Here is a 27,737-nt window from a genome sequence, read left to right as displayed (position 1 = left end):
AAAACTATGTTCCTCTGAATGTGGAACAGAGCAGCTTAGCACCACCCACTCCTTCCAGCCACCATCACCCCTTCTGCCAGAGGCCGGGGAAAGTAACAGGCTGATGATGAGAGATGGCAGGCTCCCTGCAAAGTGATGTGGATTCCTGTTCCAGACCAAAGCCTGCTGACCTGATCAACAGGGAGGTTCAATTAGGAGGCTACTGGATCATTAGGGCTAGAGAGATTTGGTCAGCCCTGAAGCACTCTAGTCCAGTGGTCCCCAACCTTTTCAGTGTGGCAGGCATCTGACGACTGGCCGCCGAAGAGCACGGCTGCCGGACAAGCAGTCACTGAAATGCTGCCAAGAAGCGGCAACACGAAGAAGTGTCGCCGCCGAAATGCCGCCGAAAAGCAGCAGCATTTCGGCAGTGACACTTCTTGACGTTGCCGCTTCTCGCCGGCATTTCGGTGGCTGTTTGTTCGGCAGCCGCACTCCTCGGTGGCAGGGCGCTCCCTTGTCAGTAGGCGGGCACCATGGCGCCCGTGGGCACCGCGTTGGGGACCACTGTTCTAGTCTACACCCTCTCCAAAGCTACCAGCCTTGTTTATCCACCTCTTCCCCCCAGGTATTTTTAAAGCACCCATCACAGTGGTACATAGTCGACGACCACAATGGGCATCAAACACACTTCCAGGTGTCCAGATATTACAGTGATGAGGGCACGAGGGACAGAAACCCTGCTGTCTCCCCAACACCTACCCTCTGTACCAAGGGATCTTTGACCTATTTCAAAGACAAACACTATCGCCTGCAATGGCCTGCAGTGTGCAAACATCGTTAAAAGGGATTAGGGGAACAACGTCCTCTATGTAAATTCACCCCAGGCTATTTCCATGGTGTTGAAGTCATGCTCCAGCCAAAGCAAGGCAGCCAGGTTATGTAAACCCAGTTCTCTCTCCAGGAGCTGGAGGTCAGCAGGTGCAATCTCTCTTTGGAGATGTACCTATTTCACAGAACTGGAAGGGACTTTGAAAGCTCATCAAGTTCAGTCCCCTGCCTCCCTCACTAGCAGGACCAAGTACTGTCCCTGACAGTGGTTTTTCTTGTTTTGCTTTTGCCCCAGATCCCTAAATGGCCCCCTCAAGGATTGAACTCATTACCCTGGGTTTAGCAGGCCAATGCTCAAACCACTGAGCTATCTCCCCTTAGGCTTAGATCAACCTCACGGCAGCCGAATGCCTTCAGAATTCAGTCCCCAATGCATGACACACCAAGGGCATGACAGGCCAACTGAGACGCATCAAGGCCAGCTTCCAGCTGGGAGCTCCTCCTGAAACCACTAGGAGGAGAGAAGCTAGATTCCTGGATATAGCATCTGGTCTGCACACAAGTCTCTGCCTCAAACGAGCAGCAGATACGCTCCCACCCTTCAGGCCTGGAGTTGGGAGACTATGCAGTGTTACTGGCAGCCCAACATAAGTGAGGCTACCCAGCTTACTAACCCATACACAAGGCAACACAAAGTAGCCATCAGCAACAGAGTGTCCTGTGGCACCATTAAGACTAACAGATGTATTGGAACATCTGTTAGTCTTAAAGGTCCCACAGGACTCTGTTGCTTTTTACAGATCCAGACTAACACAGCTACCCCTCTGATACTTGACAAAGTAGCCATGTGTTTATAAAACCCCTTGTTCATGGAAGATGTAACATCAAGACTCTCTACCCTCTGCTGGTGCCCACAAGCTAAGCAGGGTCAGGCAAGGTCAGTCCATGCATGGGACATCTCCAAAGAACACTGGCCCTACATGCTGCAAATGGCAATTTACCTACTAGCGACCCTGTGAGTCAAGATGTCAATTGCTGCCCCGTATGAGCACCAAAGAGCCCATTAATGTTAGAGGTGCTGTATCTATGGTGACCCACCAAAGCAGAAGCCTTCACCACTCAGGGTTACAACAAATCCTCCAGGAATCCTGAAGAGCCAGGCATTAGGCAGAGTGCCCTAGCCATATTCAAGTCAGGGTGGAATTACACTGCAGTTTAAGCAGATATGGAATTCTCCATATCTTGTCCGGATGCGCTGCGTAGAGTTGCTGTGAGCTGTCAAATGCAGGTCATGTTCCAACCCAGAGATGGTTGAGCAGTGACCTTATATAGAAGTCGGGAGATCAGTTTGGTTTAGGGTAACCAGACAGCAAGTGTGAAAAATCAAGACGGGGATGGGAGTTAATAGGAGCCTATATAAGAAAAAAATCCCAAATATTGGGACTGTCCCTATAAAATCGGGACATCTGGTCACCCTAGCTTGGTTTGTTAGGTGTGCTAGCATTGCTCTGCATGAAAAGTCATTACCTTCTCTCCTTGTAACCCAACTCACTGCTGCTGGCTGCCAAGTGAGGGAGAGGGCAAGAGATGAGCTAGCAGAGAATGAGTAACCTCAGCTCTGGGGAGAGCCAGATAAGAGGAATGGAGTTTCCTGTAGATAAGAGTCCTCTACATAGCCCTAATCCTCGTCTCTCTTGGGGCTGCCAAGACCTGAGCTCTGCACAGACTGCACCTCTCCGCAGCAGCCTCTCCCCGCAAAAGTCACTTCTGCTACACCTAGGGGGAAAGAATTCTGGTTTCTATGTCCATGGGGAGGTGGGGCCGAGAGCTGGGCTGCAAAGAGCCTGACTACAACCCCAGGAGCCAGCTTTCAGAGGTGACTTGATTACAGTGTAGAAGTACCTTCACAGGGAGACAATACCAGGTACCAGAGAGCTCTTGGATCTAGAGGAGACAGGCAGAACAAGAACCAGTGGCTGGTAGCTGAAGCCAGACAAATTCAAATTGGAAATAAAGCCTCATTTTTTAACTGTGGGGGTGATTAACCACTGGGAGTTAACCAGGGAAGTGATGGATTGTCCATCTCTTTATGTCTTCCAATCCACACTGGCTGCCTTTCTGGAAGATATGCTTTAGTCAAACAAGTTATTGGGCTCAGTACAGGGGTAACATTCAATGGCCTGTGACACAGGTGGTCACACTAGATGATCTAATGCTCCATTCTGGCCTTGAACTCTATGAATCTATCAACTAAATTCATCATCTCATCAAAAAACAGTATCAAGTTTGTCTGACAAATCCTATTTTCCATAAAGCCATGTCATCTGACATTAATTATATACCTACCCTGTAATTATTTACTGACTGCATCCTGTACCAGCATTGCCACGAGTCTGCCTGGGATCGACGGCTCACAACCGGGTCATCCTGTTTACCTTTTACATATGGGGACACTAGCAAAGGCCAAGCTCTTCAAATGCCTGCATTAGTATGCAGTGAAGACAGCTGGGCAGAAATGTCTGCTACATGGGGGACAATGGCAGCCTTGAAAGCTCACACCTACAGAAACTGCCTGCTCCATCCCTTAGCAGAGCCAGGCTGCGATGCCACACTCCTGCACACCCAGTGAAACAATAAGCTAAGGGCTCTGTGGGCTTGTAACAGCACCTGAGTGCAACTGAGGCTAGCCAATCTGGATCCCGCTAGTACACCAAGGTTGTCCTCCCAGCAGCAGAGATGAACTAGGGAAAGAAATCTAAAGGCCAGGATGAAGGTCTCCTACGAGACTGGACTCAGAGAAGGAGAAGCTTTCTAGGAGACTGACAATGGAGATTTTACTTCAGCCAGGAGACCCCTTGTCCCGTCTAAATCCATCAGTGCTAGACAAGGCCACCAGACCCTGCATCCTCTCCAAAAAACAGGAAATGGATGGGCTCTGATACAAGGGCCCCTCCTCTGAGTTCTGCTGGGATTCAGGGAATCTTTTTATGCCCTTCAGGACTCAAGGAATGAATGACCCCTGATGCTGCAGGCAGGCAATTAACAGGTTCTTGGAAAGCAGATAAGGACTCTATTATTCCCCCTCTCTAACAACAACAGAGAAGCCTAATACTCACTGGGGCCCTGCCAGGAGAGGGGATCTGCTCAGCCATGAAACAAGAGGTTGGGGAAGCAGGGGAGAACGTTAAAGCCAGCATCCTTCTCTCTCTCACCCTCTGACACTCCGGAAACCCCTTATTCACCACTGTCATATAATCAGGATGTGTTTTGTACAAAGTCTGCCTTCTGGGGCATCATTCTAAAAGTCTTGATTTGCTAGACATTAATATCTCATTGGAATGTATGTGCTATCATCGTATGTGACGTTCTGAAGTTTGGCTACATACAGTAACTCCTCACTTAATGTTGTAGTTATATTCCTGAAAAATGCAACTTTACATGAAACTATTTTAAGAAAATCCAATTTCCCCATAAAAATTAATGTAAATGGGGGGGGGGTTAGGTTCCAGGGAATTTTTTTTCACCAGACAAAAGACTATATTATATATATGTATACACAGTATAAGTTTTAAACAATTGAATACTGTACACAGCAATGATGATTGTGAAGCTCGGTTGAGGTGGAGGAGTCAGAGGGTGGGATATTTCCCAGGGAATGCCTCACTGCTAAATGATGAACTAGAATTCGGCTGAGCCCTCAAGGGTTAACACATTATTGTTAATGTAGCCTCATACTCTACAAGGCAGCACGAATGAAAGGAGGGGAGACAGCATGGCAGACAGAGACAGAGACACACCCTGTGTGTGTGAGAGAGAGACATTGCCCCTTTAAATATGCTGAACTACTCTAAGTAGATTGCCTTTTTAAGTAGGCCAGGAAGTTGAGACAGCAGCTGCGGCCAGCACACACACTCCGTCCTGAGCCCTGTGATGTCCCCACCCTGCTCTATATGAAGATGGGATAAGCAGGGGGCAGGAGCAGGGGGGAGGAGGACACCCTGATATTAGCCCTCCCCACCCCCCCAGCAAGCAGGAGGCTCCTGGGAGAAGATCGAAGGCAGAGGGCAGGAGCAGCGCGGCGGTGGGGGTGGGACAGCTGAACTGCCGGCAACTGATAGCCTGCTGGGCGGCTGCCGCACAGGGAACTTAGGGGAGCAGGGAGCTGATGGGGGGCTGCTGGTCCACCCTGGTTCCAAGCCCCCACCAGCTAGCTGCAACGGGTTGCTTGTTCTGCAAGCAGTGGACAAAGCAGGCGGCTGCCAAACAACGTTATAAGGGAGCATTGGGCAACTTTAAATGAGTATGTCCTCTAACTGATCAGCAACGTAACAACGAAACAATGTTAACCGGGACAACTTTAAGTGAGGGGTTACTGTATGTGCTACTGAAACATGTTGTGAGGTTGAGAATACCCACAAGCCGCCTTTCAGGCACAACAATAGAAAGGTCAAACAATGTTAGTGACTTATTGAGGAAATGCACACGAGCATAAGGGTTACCCCAGGAACTGTGTGCAACAGAAACCTCTCAGAGATAGCAGTACATAGTAGGAACTGTTTGACCCAGGTCACAGCAAAGAAGCTTTCCAGCAAGTTGGAAGAAGATATAAAAGGAGGACATAACCAGGGGGCGGGCTACTCAGGCAGAGCAGGGCTTTAAAAAGCCCGCTCTTAAATGACCAGAGGAGCTCGTGAACAGGAGCGGCTAACAGGGGAGTTTGGCGAGGGAGTTTACAGGGGGAGTGTGAGCAGGGGCCAAATACACCTAACATTCTTTGCACTTAAAGGTCAAAACAGTGCTTGGTAAAAACAAAGCACCAACAAGGGAACAAGCTTCGGGAGTAAAAAGAGAATGCAGGCAGAAGTCCAGCAACAGAGTGGGAGCTACCCAATTTATTGCACCCAATGCAGCATGTATGGGCTGGTGGCGTATGTGAGCATTCGATGCAAGAAGCTCCTGGCCCTCAGAGACCGTATGGAGGTAAAGGAGACAGAGAGGTACATAGATGAGACTTTCTGGGACACAGTAGAATGATCCCACCCCTGGTCTGACAGTCTCTGTGCTGCTGAGGAGGATGAAAGCCACAGGGAAGGAAAACATCAACGGGAGCAGAGGGAAACAATCTCATAGTTGGGACCCTCCTCCCAGATGATGATGTGGTAACCTCTCGCACTGAGAATACTTCTCCGGGGGAGGGAACTCCGGTTATTAAGAAGACACAGGTATTAGTAATGGGCGATTCAATCATTAGAAACATAGATAGCTGGGTTTGCGATGATCGGGAAAACCGCACGGTGACTTGCCTGTCTGGTGCGAAGGTTGCAGATATCTCAAGACATCTAGACAGGCTTATGTGTAGTGCTGGGGAGGAGCCGGTGGTCATGGTACATGTAGGTACCAATGACATGGGGAAGGATAGAAAAGAGGTCCTGGAGGCCAAATTTAGGCTACTAGGTAAGAGATTGAAGTCCAGGACCTCCATGGTAGCATTCTCTGAAATGCTTCCAGTTCCACGCACAGGGCCAGTTAGACAGGCAGAACTGCAGGGTCTCAATGCATGGATGAGATGATGGTGTAGGGAGGAGGGGTTTAGATTTATTAGGAACTGGGGAAGCTTTTGGGAGAGGGGGAGCGTATACAGGAAGGATGGACTCCACCTAAACCAAAATGGAACCAGATTGCTGGCGCTTAAAATTAAAAAGGTTGTAGAACAGTTTTTAAACTAAGGGCTAGGGGAAAGCTGACAGGTGCAGAGGAGCATGTAGTTCGGACAGCCCTTGGGGAGGATCTATAACTGGAGATTCCCTATGTCCTAATAAGGAGGAGAGGATGGAAAATGATAAATTATAGGGAGGATCTGATGAGAAACAGTCAGATGAAACAAAGTCCCATTCAATTACACCATGTAATAGGGGACAGCCCAAAAAATGACAAGTTTTAAAATGCTTATATACCAATGCTAGAAGTCTAAATAATAAGATGGGTGAACTAGAGTGCCTAGTATTAAATGAGGATATTGATATAATAGGCATCACGGAAACTTGGTGGAATGAGGCTAATCAATGGGACACAATAATATCAGGATACAAAATATATCGGAAGGACAGAGCAGGTCAGGCTGGTGGGGGAGTAGCACTATATGTGAAAGAAAGTGTAGAATCAAATGAAGTAAAAATCTTAAATGAACTAAATTGTACTATAGAATCTCTATGGATAGTAATTCCATGCTTGGAAAATCAGAATATAGCACCAGGGCTATATTACAGACCACCTGACCAGGATGGTGTTAGTGACTGTGAAATGCTCAGGGAGATTAGAGAGGCTATTAAAATAAACTCAATAATAATAATAATAATGGGGGATTTCAACTATCCCCATATTGACTGGGTAACCTATCACCTCAGGAAGGGGTGCTGAGATAAAGTTTCCTGACACCTTAAATGACTGCTTCTTGGAGCTGCTAGTCCTGGAACCCACAAGAGGAGAGGCAATTCTTGATTTAGTCCTAAGTGGAGCACAGGATCAGGTCCAAAAGGTTAATATAGCTGGACTGCTTGGTAATAGTGACCATAATATAATTAAATTTAACATCCCTGTGGTGGGGAAAATTCCACAGCAGCCCAACACTGTAGCATTTAATTTCAGAAAGGAGAAGTACACAAAAATGAGGTTAGTGAAACAGAAATTAAAAGGTTCAGCACCAAAAGTAAAATCCCTGCAAGATGCGTGGAAACTTTTTAAAGACACCATAATAGAGGCTCAACTTAAATATATACCCCAATTTAAAAAACGTAGTAAGAGAACAAAAAAAGAGCCACCGTAGTTAAACAACAAAGTAAAAAGCAGTGAGAGGCAAAAAGGCATCCTTTAAAAAGTGGAAGATAAATCCTAATGAGGAAAATAGAAAAGAGCATAAACTCTGGCAAAGTGTAAAAATCTAATTAGAAAGTCCAAAAAAGAATTTGAACAGCTAGCCAAAGACTCCAAAAGTAATAGCAAAAACATTTTTAAATACATCAGAAGCAGGGAGCCTGCTAAACAACAAGTGGGGCCACTGGACGATCGAGATGCTGAAGGAGCACTCAAAGACAATAAGGCCACTGCGGAGAAACTAAATGAATTCCTTGCATTGGTCTTCACTGTTGAGGATGTGAGGGAGATTCTCAAACCTGAGCCATTCTTTTTGGGTGACAAATCTGAGGAACTGTCTCAAATTGAGGTGTCATTAGAGGTGGTTTTGAAACAAATTGATAAAACTAAAAAGTAATAAATCTCCAGGACCTGATGGTATCACCCAAGAGTTCTGAAGGAACTCAAATGTGAAATCGCAGGACTACTAACCGTCATCTGACTGTAACCTAGCATTTAAATCAGCTTCCATACCAAATGACTGGAGGATAGCTAACGCGATGCCAATTTTTAAAAAGGGCTCCAGAGGTGACCCTGGCAACTACAGGCCAGTAAGCCTCACTTCAGTTCAGTGAACTTTGGTTGAAACTATCAAAGAACAAAATTGTCAGACACAAAGATGAACATAATTTCACAAGTGTGCCCCTGTTGCCAAGAAGGCTATTCTTGGCTGTATAATTAGAGGCATTGCCACCAGATCGAGGGACATGATCATTCCTCTCTATTCGACATTGGTGAGGCCTCATTTGGAGTACTGTGTCCAGTTTTGGGCCCCACACTACAAGAAGGATGTGGAAAAATTGGAAAGAGACCAGTGGAGGGCAACAAAAATGATTAAGGGGCTGGAGCACATGACTTATGGGGAGAGGCTGAGGGAACTGGGATTGTTTAGTCTGCAGAAGAGAAGAATGAGGGGGGATTTGATAGCTGCTTTCAACTACCTGAAAGGGGGTTCCAAAGAGGATGGATCTAGACTGTTCTCAGTGGTGCTAGATGACAGAACAAGGAGTAATGGTCTCAAGTTGCAGTGGGGGAGGTTTAGGTTGGATATTAGGAAAAACTGTTTCACTAGGACGGTGCTGAAGCACTGGAATGGGTTAAATAGGGAGGTGGTGGAATCTCCTTCCTTAGAGGTCAGGCTTGACAAAGTCCTGGCTGGGATGATTTAGTTGGGAATTGGTCCTGCTTTGAGCAGGGGGTTGGACTAGATGACTTCCTGAGGTCCCTTCCAACCCTGATATTCTATGATAATTTGTTGGGAAATAGTCAACATGTTTTTTGTAAAGGGAAATCATGCCTCACCAATCGACTAGAATTCTTTGAGGGGGTCAACAAGCATGTGGAAAAAGGAGATCCAGTGGATATAGCGCATTTAGATTTTCAGAGAGCCTTTGACAAGGTCCCTCACATAGATTCATAAACTTAAGGTCAGAAGGAACCACTATGGTCATCTAGTTTGACCTCCTGCACAATGCAGGATCTCACCTATCCACTCCTGTAACAAACCCCTAACCTATGTCTGAGTTACTGAAGTCCTCAAATCATGGTTTAAAGACAAGGTGCAGAGAATCCTCCAGCAAGTGACCCGTGCCCCATGCTGCAGAGGAAGGCGAAAAATCTCCAGGGCCTCTGGAGTTGTGATGTTATCTGATTAAAATCTGACCATATAGATCACTGTTGCTACCACTGTTATATAATTGCAACAAATCCTGTACAAAGTATATCAAGTAGGCATCTATGAAGAGATTATGATTTGCTGAACATGATTATACTATTTGTATGCATGAATCCCTTTTGTAACTGAAGTTATGAATATTAACTATGTACATGTATTTCAAATGTTTGCACCTGTGGTAACATCCACAAGGTATTTAGTCTGCACATCTTGAAGGAACTATTCAAGTTAAATGGCTGATCAAGGAACACTTAACTCACAATGGACCATGGAAGATGCCCATCCACACCCGATGGACTTTCATGTGAACCTTCTAACTAGAGTATGGGTAATGGCCTCTGCTATGACTAAGCAAAGCATGCATAGACATGTGACTTGCCCATGTGATTCCAAACCCCACCTTGTTATCTCTAATTTTCCACAAAGTAGAACAATGGGTTTCCCTTCACTTGGCGGAAGTTATAACAGGAGCTGGAAACATCTCCATTTTGCCTCTTTCCTGCTCAAACATCTGGACTATGGACTTACACTAATGGGAGCATTCTAACCAAGGGACTGAGGACTTTCCAATGATTTGGAAGCAACCAGAGACTTAACAATCCAGCAGTTTATTCCATCACTGCTTCAAGCCTGATCCAAGAACCTTGCAATTGTTGTATGTATTTGATTCCTTTAACCAATTTTAACTCTCACCTTTTTTTTTCCCCTTTCTTTTTATAAATGTTTAGATATTAGATACTAAAAGATTAGTTACAGCATGATTATTGGGTAAGATCTGAGTTGTATATTGACCTGGGTATGTGGCTGGCCCTTTGCGATAAGAACCCTTTTGTTTGATTAAATTGGTTTTAAATAACCACTCATCATTAAGTCTAGTGTCTGGGTGTTGAATTCAGGACTGGAATACCTAAGGAGGCTGCTTTTCTGACTTCTTCTTAGCCAGTGTGGTGAGAAAGAAGTTTACTTTTGTTGCTGGTTTGGTATATCTCATGGAAGAGGTGTGTCTGCCCTTTTCCCCAGCAACTTGTCCTGAATTTGGTATTCTCAGATGTGACCCACGGAGGCACGGTGACAGCAGTGCAAGAGTGAACTCATTAGTGACACAGAGGGCTCAGCTGTACCTCAGTTCCAGGTGGGGGGGGACCCATCACACACCCCTTCTAAAATATGCACCACCTGATCCTCTTCTCCATCCAGAAAACAGCAAGGAGCTGTAGACCAGCAGGTGTCATAGAAGAGCAACGCAAAGCTTGTGGAGACCTAGGTCCCTGCTGAGAGGAGCAGTGTCTGTTCTCCACACAAGGGTTTGGCCCGAAAACTCCTGGCCAAAGTCCTGCTGACATGCAAAGATGACAAATCCCCGAAGCCTGCATTCACAGTACCACAGCCCACTGTACTAACACAGAGCTACAACCTGCTTTGCACATGCACGCATGCACACAATACCAGGAGGTCCCAGTCCCAACAGCCAAAATACTCACCAGTTCAATGCCCTGTGGGAAGGGGTTATCCTCCCAGTCCTTCTCCGGGAAGCGCTGGAGTATCTGCCCCTGGCCATCCCTGCTCCCTACAAAAATAAGCAGAAGGAAAGTATTAGAAGAATGCAGGCAGCCCTGCTGCTGTGGCCAGCTGCCATTTCGACCTCCTGCCAGAGCCAGGCAGTGAGCAACAATGGCAAACTCCACAACTGCACACAAGCAGCGCCTTGCGGTTACCCTGTGTAGGTACAGCACAAACATGAACTAACCCTTACACCCACCCTGGAAGGAAAGAATTCTCTCCATAGTACATGTGGGGAACCAGACGGAGGGAAAGTTATTTTTTCCCCAGGTCAGACAGCAAGTAAGTAGTCGAGCTACATTAGAAGTCAGAACTTTGATTCCTAAGCCAACAGCCACCCTACATATGCCCCAGGTACATACAGCAGGACCCTTACCCCAAATATAGCAAAGCAACAATGGAGAGTGAATTCAAACTGACCCAATTTAGCACCTTCCTAGAGCTCAAAGAGCTTAGGCTACAGAGAACCACATGTCCTGAGCTATCAAACTACTCAGGGATTCAGCGCTTCTTAAAGGTGAACCAAAATGTGAGAAGTTGTGTAACATCACTGGTTAGGTTAAATCTCAAATTTCTTACCTTGTGTTACTAAAATAATATAGACGCTGAAAGATTTGAACAGTAATTCCCTTTTTCACCATCTACAGTTTGTATTTTGCATTGCACTCAGCTTGGACCACAGAAATACGTAGGTCAGTTTAACATTTTGGTTCCTAAACACCAGCATAAGGCTGCAACGTTCTAGTTGCAAAGACTGCAAGGAAATGTATAATCCTAAATGAGTGACTAATACAATGCTATTTAGGTCTGTAGAACTTTTAGTCTCCCCTTTTAGATGCCAAATCATTAGCAGAAAATCGCACATGTATTCTAGTGGGACGAGGCATGCAGTGGGGAGTCAGGACTCCCAAAATGGATTTCACTTCTACCATCTATACAGTGTAGTCATGGACAAGTCTGGGGATAACACTGACCTTTCTCATAGGAGTATGGTGGGGATCAAGGTTTGCACAATATCATTCTAGTGCTCAGTCTGTATAAACTTCAATACTTCTGCTTTTGAAAGAGGACTCAAAGGTATTAACCAGCTGAGATATATGTACAGAGCCCTGTGCTTCCACAGAATAGATACCATCCCTAATCCTGAGACAAAAACCAGTGAGCAGCAGTCCACAGAACACTAGGAGACATGTAAATAGATGCTTGCTGCATCATGAACCTTTCCCGGGGAAGTGCCTAATGAATTTCATCTGGTAAAATACCTTCTGGCTCTTTGTTTAGAGAGGGGTTAATCCCTTGCCAAGCCTTCAGATACCAAAGCGTCTGCCCTAATCCTTCATTCTGAACTCCCTTCACGGCTTTGCACAGTCTCCTCTACCAGGTCCAGGTGTACTATGTTCTGTTAAAACAGGGTCCACTGCCAGTGGTTCTCACCATTTACAGAATACAACTCCAGCTGCAGAGGACACCACGCTCCCCACTCCTTCAACCTCTCTAACCTCACTTGCAGACTGCTTTCCAGCCACAGGGGCTGGCTGACCCTGGCATACCTCTGGGCCGCGTAACAGGAAAAGCCTCACTCCAAAATGCATGGACCACTGCAGGACTATTTTGGGGAGCTAGAACAGTTTCAACCACTCCACTTACCAACAGCCACCCACAGCTATATTTAAAAACACAGACAACAGAACACATGCCAATTATAGTCCAAGGACCAAAAAGGAAAGGTCAGCGCCAAGTTATGTACATAAAGAGTGTCCTGTGTGATGCTAGTGTGTGCTCCCTTTCCCTGCCCTCAGACACTACCTCTCTCCACCCACTACCGTCTCATGTGCCTCCTCTCAGACAGCAACACTCACTTCAAGACCTACCTGACCCAACAGCTTTGATTAGAAATTTAATGCCTACCCTTCTCAGAGCCTGGCCAAAAAGAAACAAAGGCAGATTCACGTAAGGCACTTGTGTCAAGTTGGGTGTAAATCTTGCTCAAAGCCTCCAGGGTTTTGTAGCACCCAAGTGCTGAGTTTCTATGGCAAATTGGACATTTTACGCTGTTCCAAGTAAATCCAAACAGGGATGATCCAATCAGCGCATTTCCATTCATTACTCCGCTTTTCATAGATTCAGATCCTAGGGCCAGAAGGGACCACTCTGATCATCTAGCCTGACCTCTCACGTGCCACAGGACTTCCCCAAATTCATTCCCTTTTGAACTAGAGCAGATCTTATAGAAAAACATCCATTCTTGATTTAAACATTGCCAGTGATGCAGAATCCATCACAAACCTTGATAAGTTGTTCCTCTGGTTGGTTATTCTCGCTGTTAAAAATGGATGCGTTGTTTCCAGTCTGTCTAGCTTCAACACTCAGCCATTGAATCTTTACAACTTGGTTCACTAGATTGAAGAGCCCTGTATTATCAAATTTCTCTTTCCTATGTAGGTACTTATAGACTGATGAAGTCATCCAGTAACCGTCTCTTTGTTAAGCTAAACAGATTGAGGTCCTTGATTCTATCACAATAAGGCAGGTTTTCTAATCTTGTATTCATTCTCACAGCTCTTCTCTGAACCCGTTCCAATTTATCAACATCTTTCTTGAATTGTGGACATCAGAACTAGACAGACTATTCCAGTAGCAGTTCCACCAGTGCCCAATACAGAGGTAATATAACATTAAATGGGTTCAAAACTGTCTGACAGGTCTCAAACTGTAATTATTCACCTGGAATCATCACTGAATAGATGTGTTTCTAGTGGGGTCCTGCAGGGATCGGCTCTGGGTCCTACACTATTTAACATTTTTATTAATAACTGAGAAGAAACCAAAATCACTGATAAAGCTTTTAGATAAAGCAAAAATTCGGGGAGTGGTAAATAATGAAGAGGACAAGTCACTGACAAAGCAACCTGGATCACTTGGTAAACTGAACTCAAGTGACTGTTATAAGAACGGCCATACTGGATCAGACCAATGGTTCATCTAGCCCAGCATCCTGTCTTCCGACAGTGGCCGACGCCAGGTGCCCCAGAGGGAATGACCAGAACAGGTAATGATAAAGTGATCCATCCTCTGTTGCCCATTCCCAGCTTCTGGCAAACAGAGGCTAGGGACACCATCCCTGTCCATCTTGGCTAATAGCCATTGATGGACCTATCCTCCATGAACTTATCTAGTTCTTAATACTGCCAAATGTAAAACCATATCTAGGAACAAAGAACCTAGGCCATACTGACAGGACAGGGGGCTCTATCCTGGGAAGCAGTGACTCTGAAAAACACTTGGGGGTCATGGTTGATAATCAGATGATCGTGAGCTCCCAGCGTGACACTGGCCAATAGGAGTAATACAGTCCTGGGATGTATAAATAGGGCAGTCTCATGTAGGAGTAGAGAAGTATGCCACGTTGATTTTGTATCATTCTAGTTCAGGGGCAGGCAACTATGGCACAGGTGCCGAAGGCGGCATGCGAGCTGATTTTCAGTGGCACTCACACTGCCCGGGTCCTGGCCACCAATCCAGGGGGCTCTGCATTTTAATTTAATTTTAAATGAAGCTTCTTAAACATTTTAAAAGTTTTATTTACTTTACATACAACAATAGTTTAGTTACATATTATAGACCTGTAGAAAGAGACCTTCTAAAAATGTTAAAATGTATGACTGGCACGTGAAACCTTAAATTAGAGTGAATAAATGAAGATTCGGTACACCACTTCTGAAAGGTTGCCGACCCCTGTTCTAGTTTGTTTGTTTTTTTAAATCAAAATGTCATGCGGTGCCAAGTCAAATGCCTACAGAAATCAAGTATATTACAGCACCATTATTACCTTTATCAACCAAACTTGTAATCTCAAAAACCCCCACACCAAGTTGTTTTGAAAGGATAGTAACCCTTGACAAAAAGGAGGTGACCCTCTATTTCCCCCACACCTCACCACAATATCAAGCACTGCATCCAAAAACCAATGGATTACATTAGCATGACATTTCAACTAAAACAATTGGAAGTGAAAGCTCAGAGCAACATTGAAGTTGTCATGTTAGCAACTATATGGTGCCTACATCTTAGTATTTAAGGGCTGAAATTAATGGGGTAGCTCACAACTTTTGGTTGTTTCAAGGGGAGGTTAAAGATATAATTACAGGAAGACAATATAGGATCGAGTTACATTTGGGGGACTCAAACCATAAAAACTAAGAAATGTGATTTATTTATTTATTTGCAATGAAAGCTTAGATTCTGCTACAAAATACTGGCGCTCACCTCACACTCTGGCAAGCTCCCTGGAGCAGCTGCATAACGGTTCATGCTACATATGGAATATATATTTGCACCTGTTAATCATATGCTGCATTTTTTTTCCTTCCATGGTTCATTCCAATGTTTCTGACTTTAACAAGTCTCTAGCCTGCATTTCATTTGCATGTAATGGAGCCTACTGCAAATTCTATCTTAATACTGACGTGCAGGCCACAGAAATGACTGGTTCCAGAATGCAGCCAGGCCACGCTGGATCGTGATGAAGCTTTACACACTGGGACTTGTGACACACAGACACCGCACTTGGCAAAGATAAGGATGGCCACTTTGTACAAGTCCATGGACTGCATCTGTCCTACCCTTGAGCTACTTTTGTCTTTATTAAATCAGCCCCATTGTGTACCCATAATATCTAGAATGCCCTGTTGTAAGACACTGTCCTGGACTCTCCTTAGTTACTTTTCAGTAGCCTAGCCCTGCCTCTCTGCTTCACAATATGCAATGCAACCAGCATTTAAAAGGCTCTTTCCCTGTCAATGTGTTCACATTGGAGTGCTCTTTCCTGCTCTGATGAGCTGACCCAGGACAGCTGCTGCTGCCTCTGCTGTTTCTAACCTGCCGGTCTGGGAACACATGCGTCTGTATGTTTGTGTTGCGGAAGCTGCTTTTGCTTTTTCCTTCCTGTGTGCTCCCAGAGCTAGATTGCACAGAGGCCAAGTGGATTTAAGGTAACTCTTGGTCATGGCTCTCTGGATAGCTTAGTATTATCTGCATTAATAATATGCCATATTTGGAGTTTGATGCTACTTTATCACGATACTGAAATGTTTGGATGTGTTTAAAAATTGAAGCACTCAGCTGACTCAACAACCCAAGCAAAGTGTAAGTCTTGGCTAGGCTGGCCATGGGGTTAAAGGATCCTTCCCGGGGAATGGATGGCTCTCACAACAGCACAGACATGCAGCATAATGTGGGTTACAAACAAGCCAGGGTCTGCAGCCAACTGGAGAGCCCCGTGAAACAAACTCTCTATAGGTTATCACACAGAAACTACCCAGCAAACAGAAGAGTGGACTCTACCACTGAGCATTTGGAGGGGAGCTAAACCAAAACTCTGTCCTCTGTATCCCCACCCATACCACCTATCTCCAGACACCAATCTGTTCAGTACACTTCTCACCTATGCAGACAGACATGCATCACCCCATATCAGAAACCCACAATAAAGTGACTCCTCTACAAAGTCTCTCTCAGCCATGGACACATCTGAACTTCTACTTAATCTCAACTCTTCCTGTATCCACACCTGTTATCCTACTCAGCCCCTACCTCCTTCCTCCCATCATAGGTTGATCTACCCCTGCTGCACCAACTCTAGTCCAGGCGTGAATGCTCAGAAAAGAGTTGGGTTTGCTTCACAGGCTGGTAAAGGCTGTGACTGACTAGAGGGGCAGCACTACATTCTGGCCCTCGGGGGAAACAGGGTCTTGTTTCACCCTGCAGCAGTCCCCCCAGCCAGGGTCAAAACAGTGCTCCTGCTGACAAGGAGCCGTTTACACTGCCATTTGCCATGACAAAACTTTTGTTTGGGGGCGGGGGGGGGGGGGGAGAGCACCTGTGAATGACAGTTTTGTCATTCAATTGGCAGTGTAGACCAGGGGTCGCAAACTCAAATGACCACGAGGGCCACATGAGGACTAGTACATTGGCCCAAGGACCGTATTACTGACACTTCCCCTGGCTGCCCTCAGCCCCACTCCACCCCTTCCATGAGGCCCTGCCCCTGTCCTGCCCCCATTCCAACCTCTTCCCCAAAATCCCCACCACAACTCTGTCCCCCAGGGGGTGCAGGAAGGGTGTGTGAGGTGTGGCAGGGGCTCAGGGCAGGGGATCGGGGTGCAGGAGGAGTGCGGCAGTGGGTTGGGGGGGCAGCAGGGGATTCAGGGCAGGGGGTCAGGTGCAGGGTGCAGCAGGTGGCTCACGAAAGGGGGTTGGGGTGCAGGAGGGGTGCGGGGTGCAGCGGGGGCTCAGGGCGGTGGGTTGGGCGCAGGAGGGGTGTGGCAGGGGGTCAGGGTGCGGCAAGGGGTCAGGGCAGGGGATCGGGGTGCAGGAGGGGTGCACCAGGGGGCTCAGGGCAGTGGGTTGGGGTGTGGAGTACAGGAGGGGTGCGGCAGAGGGTCGGGTGCAGGGTGCAGCAGGTGGCTCAGGGAAGGGGGTTGGGGTGCAGGAAGGGTGCGGCAGGGGGCTCAGGGCAGGGGGTCAGGGTGCAGGGTGCGGCAGGGGGCTCAGGGCAGTGGGTTGGGGTGGGGAGTACAGGAGGGGTGCGGCAGGGGGTCGGGTGCAGGGTGCAGCAGGTGGCTCAGGGAAGGGGGTTGGGGTGCAGGAAGGGTGCGGCAGGGGGCTCAGGGCCGGGGGTCGGGTGCAGGGTGCAGCAGGTGGCTCAGGGAAGGGGGTTGGGGTGCAGGAAGGGTGCGGCAGGGGGCTCAGGGCAGGGGGTCAGGGTGCAGGGTGCGGCAGGGGGCTCAGGACAGTGGGTTGGGGTGCAGGAGGGGTGTGGCGGGGTCAGGGTGTGGCACGGGGCTCAGGGCAGGGGGATCGACTGCAGGAGGAGTTCGGGGGTCAGGCTCTAGCCCGGCACACACCGGGGGCAAGACAGGCTCCCTGCCTGTCCACCCTGCCTCTGCACCGCTCTGGGAAGCAGCTGCAACATGGGGAATGAGTGGCACTGGGGTGTGTGTTGCTGTTGCTTCAGGCACCGCCCCCAGCATCTCCCATTGGCCGGGAAAGGGGAACCGCAGCCAATGGGAGCTGCTGGGGACAGTGCCTGAAGCAACATCAACACACACCCCTGCACCTCTCTTCCCCCACGTTCTTTCCGCTTCCTGGAGCGGCACGGGGGTGGGGCACACAGGCAGGGAGCCTGCCCTGCCCCCAGTGTGCGCCGGGGCAGAGCCGCTCTAGGTAAATGCTGCGGGGGAGGGGGGGGGGTGCTGCGAGCCGCGTGTTTGAGACTCCTAGTGTAGACAAAGCCTTTGTCTCTACTGACCAAGCATCTTAGTCCTTCAGTAATGTCACCAGGAGCTTTCCAATGACAGTCTGAACGATGTGCCAAGTCTGTCCCAGCAATTAGTGTTTCCACAGTTTCAGACATGATTCAACGGATGTCACTGATTATACCCATTGCTTGGTATTATGTGGCACAAGGAAAGTGAAACCAGGCAGAGCCCAATGTTTGTAAGCCCCTTATGAGACCAGAGATGGACTAGCTCCACCTGGCAGAGGTGGTGATGTGGGACACTTCACATACAAATACCACTAGAGTAAAACTGACAACTCATTTTAAACTACAGGTTAAGAATGAATTCTGTAGATCAAAACAAAGCCGGAGCTCAATTCCAGGGAAGTCTCAGTGGAGAGGATTCCAGAAACTGCCCAAGACCATAAAACTGAAGCCATTTCAAAAGCTGTAAAATCCTAAAGCTTCATCAAACACCTTACGCTGCAGGAGAGTAAAATGCACCCCTCGGAATTCTACAGGGCGGCTACCAGCATTAATACACTAGCACAGTGGTCTCCAAAGTGGGGTGCACAAAGGGATCCTTGGGGGTGCACGGCAGGAGGAGCACTTTTTTTTTTTGTGCTTCGTTAGTTCGGGTGGGAGTCCGAGCGGCTCCCCCACCGCTTTGGCAAAAATGGTAGAGCCGGTGTGGCAGGGGGGGCGTGCTCAAAAATTTTTTTACTGATAGGGATGCGCGATCAAAGAAGTTTGGAGCCCACTGCACTAGCACACAAAGGCAACAGACATCAGCTTGCAATGAGGCCTGTTTAGCTGTGGTTGAGTTGGAGCACTGCATACTGGGAACTGTAGTCTGAAAGGAGTAGCCTTCAGAAAGAGGAGGATGCAATCTGCTCTATTATATGCAAGTCAGGCATAGCCCTTGGGCTACTGACAAACTAGCCACTGCAGCCCCTGGATTAGGCAAAGTTTGGACATCCCTCTTCTACAGCAGAGCTACCATAAAATGTGGGTGGGGCAGCTGCATTGCAAAAACCACCTGCTGCTTCATAGGGGGATGGGATAGCTCAGTGATTTGAGCATTGGCCTGCTAAACCCAGGGTTGTGAGTTCAAACCTTGAGGGGGCCATTTAGGGATCTGGGGCAAAATTCTGTCTGGGGATTGGTCCTGCTTTGAGCAGGGGGTTGGACTAGATGACCTGAGATCCCTTCCAACCCTGATATTCTGGGATAACTAATGCCATGGACAGATCAGTCTGCCAGGAAACTACTTACAGCACAGCCATCTGCAATGCTCATGTCTGCCCCAGAGTAAAGCAGCGCTTCTTAGCACGAGCAAAAATGTGGCCATCAAATACCCACCCATATGAACTGGAGCAGTTCCATGGTACCCTGGAGAAAGTCATAGAATATCAGGGTTGGAAGGGACCTCAGGAGGTATCTAGTCCAACCCCCTGCTCAATCAGGGCCAATTCCCAACTAAATCATCTCAGCCAGGGCTTTGTCAAGCCTGACCTTAAAAACCTCTAAGGAAGGAGATTCCACCACCTCCCTAGGTAACCCATTCCAGCGCTTCACCACCCTCCTAGTGAAAAAGTTTTTCCTAATAATCAACCTAAACCTCCCCCACTGCAACTTGAGACCATTACTCCTTGTTCTGTCATCTGCTACCACTGAGAACAGTATAGATCAGGGATTGGCAACCTCTGGCACGCGGCTCGCCAGGGTAAGCACCCTGGCAGGCCAGGTTGGTTTGTTTACCTGCCGCGTCCGGAGGTTCGGCCAATCGCAGCTCCCCGCACGGGCCAATGGATGTGTTGGCCACCGCTTCCCGCCACCCTCACTGGTCTGGAGTGGCAAACCACAGCCAGCAAGAGCTGCAATTGGCCGAACCTGCGGCATGGCAGGTAAACAAACCAGCCTGGCCCACCAGGGTACTTACCCTGGCGAGCTGCGTGCCAAAGGTTGCCAATCCCTGGTCTAGATCCATCCTCTGTGGAACCCCCTTTCAGATAGTTGAAAGCAGCTGTCAAATCCCCGCTCGTTCTTCTCTTCTGCAGAGTAAATATGCCCAGTTCCCTCAGCCTCTCCTCGTAAGTCATGTGCTCCAGCCCTCTAATCATTTTTGTTCCCCTCCGCTGGACTCTCTCCAATTTTTCCACATCCTTCTTGTAGTGCAGTGTCCAAAACTGGACACAGTACTCCAGATGAGGCCTCACCAATGTCGAATAGAGGGGAATGATCCCGTCCCTCAATCTGCTGGTTATGCTCCTACTTATACAGCCCAAAATGCCGTTAGCCTTCTTGGCAACAAGGGCACACTGTCGACTCATATCCAGCTTCTCGTCCACTGTAACCTCTAGGTCCTTTTCTGCAGAACTGCTTCCTAGCCACTCGGTCCCTAGTCTGTAGCAGTGTGTGGGATTCTTCCTTCCTAAGTGCAGGACTCTGCACTTGTCCTTGTTGAACGTCATCAGGTTTCTTTTGGCCCAATCCTCTAATTTGTCTAGGTCCCTCTATATCATGTCCCTACCCTCCAGCGTATCTACCACTCCTCCCAGTTTAGTGTCATCTGCAAACTTGCTGAGGGTGCAATTCATGCCGTCCTCCAGATCATTAATGAAGATATTGAACAAAACCGGCCCCAGGACCCCTGGGGCACTCTGCTTGATACCGGCTGCCAATCAGACATGGAGCCATTGATCACTACCAAAGTACTAACTAAAAGAACTAACTTTAAAAAAGGGATTGTAGGGAGACTCCAATTTCCTCTATAAAACTTGATCTCTGTCCTGAGCAGAGTCTAGCACCTGGCTAACCAGAACTGCTGGAAGAAAAAATTCCAAGGTATTACACTCTGGTGGCAAAATGCCGTAAGACTGGGTAAGGAGCAACGTTAAGTGGAACTTGATATCCATCAGGTACTGGCAAGTCCTATGCTGCACTCTATAGCACATCCAGGAAATGTGTTCATGCGGCAGCCAATCAAGGCTGTAGCCAAAGCCAGGCTGTGGGAGTCCCGTGACCAAATAAAGAGTAAAGACAGGAAGTCCCCAGGTCATGTTTGCCTTCCGACATGAAATGCTGCCCAACGGTGTAGAAAAAGCAGCTACACCCTATTCAGAACTTTGACAAGCACCATTAGCACATCACAGGGACAGCCACACTTGCCAGCTAAGGGCTGAACTGAAAATGGAGTGCAATGCCTCCCTCCCCACAAGCAGTGTCCCACCTGGATCAGAGCAGGCAGGTCACTTGCTTCAAGTCAGAGAACTGTAAGTTGGAACCAATGGCCATTGTAGGGGGCCTGGCAGTATGCCACTGGCCACCTCTGGCCAGCATACTGCTCTTTTGGAGTCCCTCATGTGCTAGATAGACCTTATCAGCTACCAAATGGCTCCCAAACCATTTTGAATGCCACAAGCTAGTAACAATGGGGAGCACCCAATAACCCTGGTATGAGGCTGACTTTACTCAGGGCAAAGGAGAAGGTGCAACTACAGTAAAAAAAATGGGACTGTATAATTTCAAACAACAGTTTCAGGGTTCCTCCAAGTGAAGCTAAGGATCTGACCCCATCAAGCAGCTTCAGGAGGACACACTGGATGGCAGGATTTTGGTGTCGTCTGAGGTTGAGTTATAAAAGGTTGGAAGGGGAGATTCAGGGAGGAGCTTATTGCGGGAAGTGTGATGCCCGCCTACACCCCCAAACCCTCCTTTAGGGCTGTGAGGAAAATATAGCCATTTTTCATTTCAAATATGCAAACCACGGAGTTAGACATTCTTATTCATACTGACAAGTGGCTGGGCTCTACAGGATACTGTTAAAGCACTAAGCACTGTCCTGTCCTCCCTCAAAAATAAGGAATTTCAGAGGAAGCATTTTGAGCCCAGCTGCTGTGGGAATCTCATCTTCCCCCTTTCTTCCCTCCTGTATCAAGAATGGAGAGGCCTTCTTGACTCTTCCCTGATTCCATGGATTTACTTGGTAAGCCACCCATCCCTGGCCACCATGCTGGACTGACAGCACAAAGGGAATTCCACTATGGCTGAAAAAGACCTTTACTTGGGGAGGGCAGAGTTTCCAAATTGTATCAACAACTAATTGTGCTGGGTAGAGCAGGCAAAAGTCCCCCGACTTTTACCGTCAAGGCTCTGGATTACTTCATTCATCTCTCTCTGCTGTTTCCAGCCATGCTGAAAGCTAGGCCTCACCACTCTTTATACCCATGCTGACTCTGGGGGGCACCCCATGGCATTGTTGCCAACAATGCAGCGCTCCCCAGTGGGATCTCCTATCCCATAAACCTCTACAAGTTTGTTACTTATACTGATTGGGTGTCCACTTGTTCTGGGACAAAACTCCCTTGGGCCAATCAGCTCTGAAGTACGTATGGTGATCAACATTACAGAAGGCACCTCAATCTCAACCTCTTCCATCCTCCAGAGGAAAGCCTCCAAATCCAAGGCCACGGTGCTCAGCTGGCTAACACTGCTGGCTTGGATTTGAGAAAGGGTCAGTTCCTGGAATCAAGGAGGCGCCAATAATCATTTGGTAGTTTGCCTGTTAAGAGGGTTAAACTCAGCAGACTCTACAGGAGATCGAGGTTCTGTTTCATGGAGACTGAAGGGCCACGTCCAGAAACAGGACACAAATTGAAAAGCACAGGCCCCCACATGGTGCCACTCTATAGCCATCAGAACAACTGCTGCCACTTAAATCTCATTGACTCTAAATCCCTTAGTCACCATAGACCCTTCAAAGGCCATGGCTGACCTATGGAATAGCATGAACAAACCTGAGCTCCTTTCCCAGTGTTCTTCAGAAGGTGAACTTGGCTTCAGGGCAGCATCCTGACCCTCTACATCCTAGCTTTTGCTCCACACTGCACCCCACCTCCCAGAAAAGTACTGAACGAGTGTCTGCTCTGCTCTTCAGAGCTCCAGCTTTATTGCTTATGATAATCTGGCAGGGAGGGTACACCACAGTCCTTCCCCGACTTCACAACAGACACGGGAGAGGATGGCAGCAAGGATGTTTCAGTGCCACAGCAGCACAAGATGACGAATGACTCAGAGGAAAAAATGAGAGCACTGGCTCCTCATTACATATTTATGAAGCAAGCATGAATGGCTTTTCTATGACAGAAAAAAAGGACTGTTACAGAGCTGCTGAGGGCTGCATGTATCCTGCTCCTCCCTGTCATGGCTGGAGACTCTAGGGGTACGTCTACACGAGTTAAAGAAACTTGTGACTGGCCCGTGCCAGCTGACTTGGACTCGTGGGGTTCCGGCTGCCGGGCTGTTTAACTGCAGTGTAGACCTCTGGGCTCAGGCTTCATCCACGGCTCTAGGACCCTGTGGGCTCTTCACTTCCCATCTCCGACTTGATATCTGGGAAAATTCAGCAACTGAGACTGGCTGGACTGAGGGAAGAGGGCAAGAGCTGACACTTTGTTTATTTTTGGCACCCGTCTATAAAAGTTGTGCCTGTTCGACCGTGCTCTTCCCCACAAGTTTTTGTATATCACTTTTCTTAGAGTATGAATTCTTCAAGACAGGGACTGTCTCCTGTGTGTTTCCCAGCATTCTGGGGCCCTGCAATTCCACAGTAACATAAATATTAAATAACTCATCAGAATTGAAGTTGGTCCAATAATTTTTTTTTTTATCTCATCCACCTTGTCCCCCTAGAGTCAGTCTTTTCTAGGCTTCACATCTCAGTCTAATTCAACTCCAAAGGAGGAACTCCCTGAAAGGCCCATGGCAGAACAGAACATGACCCCTCACTCAGCCCTACAACAAAACTGGCTGGATGTGTGCCAATGGGGGCCAGCCTCTCTGCTCACTCATGTATGTTTCAGATTCAACTCTAGAGAGGCAGAACATGCAGCCTTTATATTAGATATGAAGCCTGCAAAAGATACATGGCATGATGATGTGCAGTGACATTGGGAGATCCTGCCAACACCACCATCCCGGCAGGTACTGAATGCTAAGGTCAGTGTGGAGAAAAGGAAAGCATTGGTAATACCTGCAATACTACATTCAGTTCTGGGCACCTCAGAAACTGGAAGAAGTTCTGACAGCAAGACAAATAACTAGGGGGCTACAGGGTTTGATTTATGAGGAAAGATTAGAAGGGTTAAATTTGTAGAGCTTGGCTAAATGACGATAACTGGAGTAGACAATAACTGCAAGTGTGTGAAGGGTACGATCACCGAGGGAGAATTGTTCAGGATGGGGCAAGGAGATATAGCTAGAACAAATACACTGTTCATTTCATTCTAACCTGAGTATCAAGAAAACTACTCAGCAGAGAGTTCAAGTGGACTGTGGAATTTTTCCAGGGAGGAGGGGGAAGGACGAGAGAGTCTATCATTTGGGTCACTTACACCTAGACTGGACAAACCCCCAACAATGCTGAAGGGAACAATCCTGTCCTGGGCATAAGAGGGACCAAGTCGTGCTTTCCCATCTCCAGCATCTGATGCGGTGCTAATCCTCAGTCTATGGCACCAGGGCAATTCCATTTACAAGTCACAACAAAGCTTTATATGAGCCCCTGTCACAAGACTAAAGAGCTGCCTAGTAATGAGATTTTTATAGATAAGCTAAAATTAAATGTCTCCATAGAACTGGAAGGTGTTTTCTCCGTAAGAGACCTTTTTATAAGTCTGTCTCTATTTTCACATCATCCCCTCTTTGGGCTCCAGCTCTCACCTCAAAGCTGTCATTACCTTACGTAAACCCACCATTGCACTCTCAAATTAAGGTCTGGAGGTGTCAGTAGGACATTCTAGTCACATGGATATCAGAGCACCGGGCTGCCTGAAGCCTGGCAAGTTATGATCCCTGCTGCTCTGTGCATTGCCACCCACCCTGCTGGGGAAACAGTTCAGAGGCGGCTGCTGAAAGAAAATAAGCTGCTTCTGAGATGTCATGTGAAACAGGAACCTTGGATAGAGTGAGTCCCAGCCACTACATCAGATGGATTAGACAATACAGCAAAGCCAGGGAGGTCCCCAAACTTAAATTGTTCCGAAGTTATGGGCACCCCAATAGCCTTTGGCTGCTGCCTCAGGCTTCAGGCATCTAGTCCTTGCAAGGTTAGGGCCTGCTCCTGAAAGACAAAGAGCCACAGCCAGAAAACCCTGCCTGTCTGGGCCAGAGCCGCGATGAGTGCTACCAAATTCAGGGCTGGCCATGGAGCCTTTTAAAGCTTGAAGAAATTCACAGACTCAGATTCCCAAGGCCAGAAGGAACCACTAGTATGACCGCCTGTATAACAGGCCAGAGAACTGCCCCAAAAAATCCCTAAAGTGGATCTTTTACAAAAACATCCAATCTTGATTTTAAAATCATCAGTGAGAATGAGAATTTACCACAACCCTTGGTAAACTATTCCAGTGGTTAATTACTCTCCCTTATTTCCAGTCTGAATGCTAAGCTGCTTCCCTCCTCCCTTCTCCGTTTGGAAAGGTTCATTAACCAGCACCTCAAAAAAAAGGGGGGGGGGGCGTGCCCTCAGAGCTGTTCCAAATGGACCAGTGCCTTCATCACAAGAGCTATCGTCCCTTCAGTCCAGAGAAACAAAGGACTCAATGGGTTGTAGAGTGAATTCCCTCCACCACCTCTCCGAGCCAGAGATCATACAAATCAGTAACACCAACACTCCCTCACCCAGTGTCTCTCTAAGAATGCCTGAGTCCAGTGGAATAATCCTGCACTTGCAGGGGGTTGGGGAAAGGACACAACAACCTAACACAGCTTTACTATGAGCCAGTGAAAAAAAAAGTAGAGCCGTGGACTCAGGAACATGACACATGTTGATATGACGCCCTACGCAGAGGAGCAGCTCCATACTTGAGCACTTGCCAAGAGGAAAGTTGTATTTATCTTTAGAAACATTAAGGTCCAAGAGGAAGTAATTTAAAATATCCGTCTGTTTCCGAGAGAGTTTGTCCCAGAAAGTGCTGCTCAAGGCCTGGGGAGTTACTGGCAGAGGGAGAGATAAGCTTTTTACAGCTGCCTGCCACTTGTTCACCCATATCTCTGTTTCTGGAAATGGCCATTATGTAGCAGGAAGTCCTTACCAAATACCTCCGGCTTAGCAGAATAATTAACTAAACCTTCCTCAAAAGCAGTGACTCGAAGCTAGTATACTAGCCAGCAGAATGGCCCCGCACACACACTGCCCATTTTGGGGGTAGTCCTCCTATGGAAGCTGCCTCAATAGCCACTAGGATGTCTGGCTTTTAAGAAGTTAACCACTGTACCAAGGCAGTGCCCTCTCAGGGCAAGAGGGGAATTCAGGCTCCATGTTTATTCATGCACCTGGAGAGGGGAGCCAGGCCAGTTACTGGCACCTACTACTGGAGGCATCACCGAGCCCATACAGGTACATGAGAACTTGCACCAAGCGAACTAACTCTGACCTCCTTTCTTTGAAGACAAGGGGGGAAGTTTGAATTGGACTGAATCCTAGGCTCTTCCCCATGGCTCCACCAGTGTACTTCCCCCCCACCAAAGGCAGAGAACTGACAGCCCTGCACATTGCAGGGGTGAACTAGCGAGTGACAGGTTAGAGATTTTCCCATCCCTAGTATGAAGGATAAGATAAGGAGCATCCTTCACTGCAATGAGGGGGCATTCAAACCTCTGGTTTCTCCACCAAGTGTCTCCATGAGAAAGAGAAAGGTGCTTGGGACATACAGGCCAACAGTGGAAATCAACTCTGAGCAAACTGCCAATTGACTTTGCTTTAGTGGAGGCCAGAACCACTGGAGAATCCATCTATTCTGTCAAAAGCAAAGCGTGCCCCTCACCCGCTGTGTGTGATGAAAGGAAACAGGAATGTGTGCATGCCGAGGGGTTCAGCTTGCCTCATTTCGGCACTGAGTGAGGCAGTGTGTGTCAATAGTGACACCCATCTGGCCAGTGAGCAGTGAAGTGGGATAGGAGAGTGGTGTGTGGGTATTGCGATGGGTAAGTGCAAGTATTGTGTTAGAGGGAAGGGGCTGTAAAATGCGTAGTGTGGGGTTTTCAGTATTTGAGCACATGGCAAGTGTTCAGTGCAGCTCACCTGAACAGGTATCATAGGGTAAATCACCTCCTGAGCATCCCCGCATGGCCTGATGGGCAGAGTACCTCAGTTTCCCTCTGCAAGGAACTTCTTATATAATCTCCACACAAGCTTTATTGTCCAATAATGCCCCTTCCCCCGGGGTTTAATTTATTGATATAAGAAAACAAAACACTCAGCCTTGGGGCTTCTATACTCCCCAAGTCTGGTTTCTCCAGGTTTTCCCGCCTTGGCAGGCTGCTCTCTCAGCCCTACCTGGCTGGAGTCTCTCTCTATTCCCATGGAGCCTCTTCTCTCTGGCCCTCCACCCTCTGGCTTCCAGGGCCAAATCCTTCCCCCTAGTCAAGGGTCTCCTGCAAGAGCCTCCTGTTCAATGAAGCTTTTCCGCAGTCTCTGCTACAGCTTCCTTTGGCTCTACA

At 47.7% G+C, this 27,737-nt stretch overlaps 1 protein-coding gene across 7 annotated transcripts in view; it reads right to left on the bottom strand.

Moving 5' to 3' along the window:
• The window catches only part of SBF1 (SET binding factor 1), a 139,672-nt gene that overhangs the window by 48,867 nt on the left and 63,068 nt on the right, over positions 1–27,737 (bottom strand). For all 7 annotated transcript variants that reach the window (XM_039520181.1, XM_039520180.1, XM_039520182.1 and 4 more), the window contains exon 2: positions 10,876–10,961. In XM_039520181.1, the coding sequence (XP_039376115.1) occupies positions 10,876–10,961 (86 nt within the window). The remainder of the gene's footprint in view (positions 1–10,875; positions 10,962–27,737) is intronic.

Source organism: Mauremys reevesii, linkage group 1, assembly GCF_016161935.1.
Source record: "Mauremys reevesii isolate NIE-2019 linkage group 1, ASM1616193v1, whole genome shotgun sequence".
NCBI lineage: Eukaryota > Metazoa > Chordata > Testudines > Geoemydidae > Mauremys > Mauremys reevesii.
Note: the sequence above shows the minus strand (reverse complement) of the source record. Positions and strands in the feature narration are given on the sequence as shown.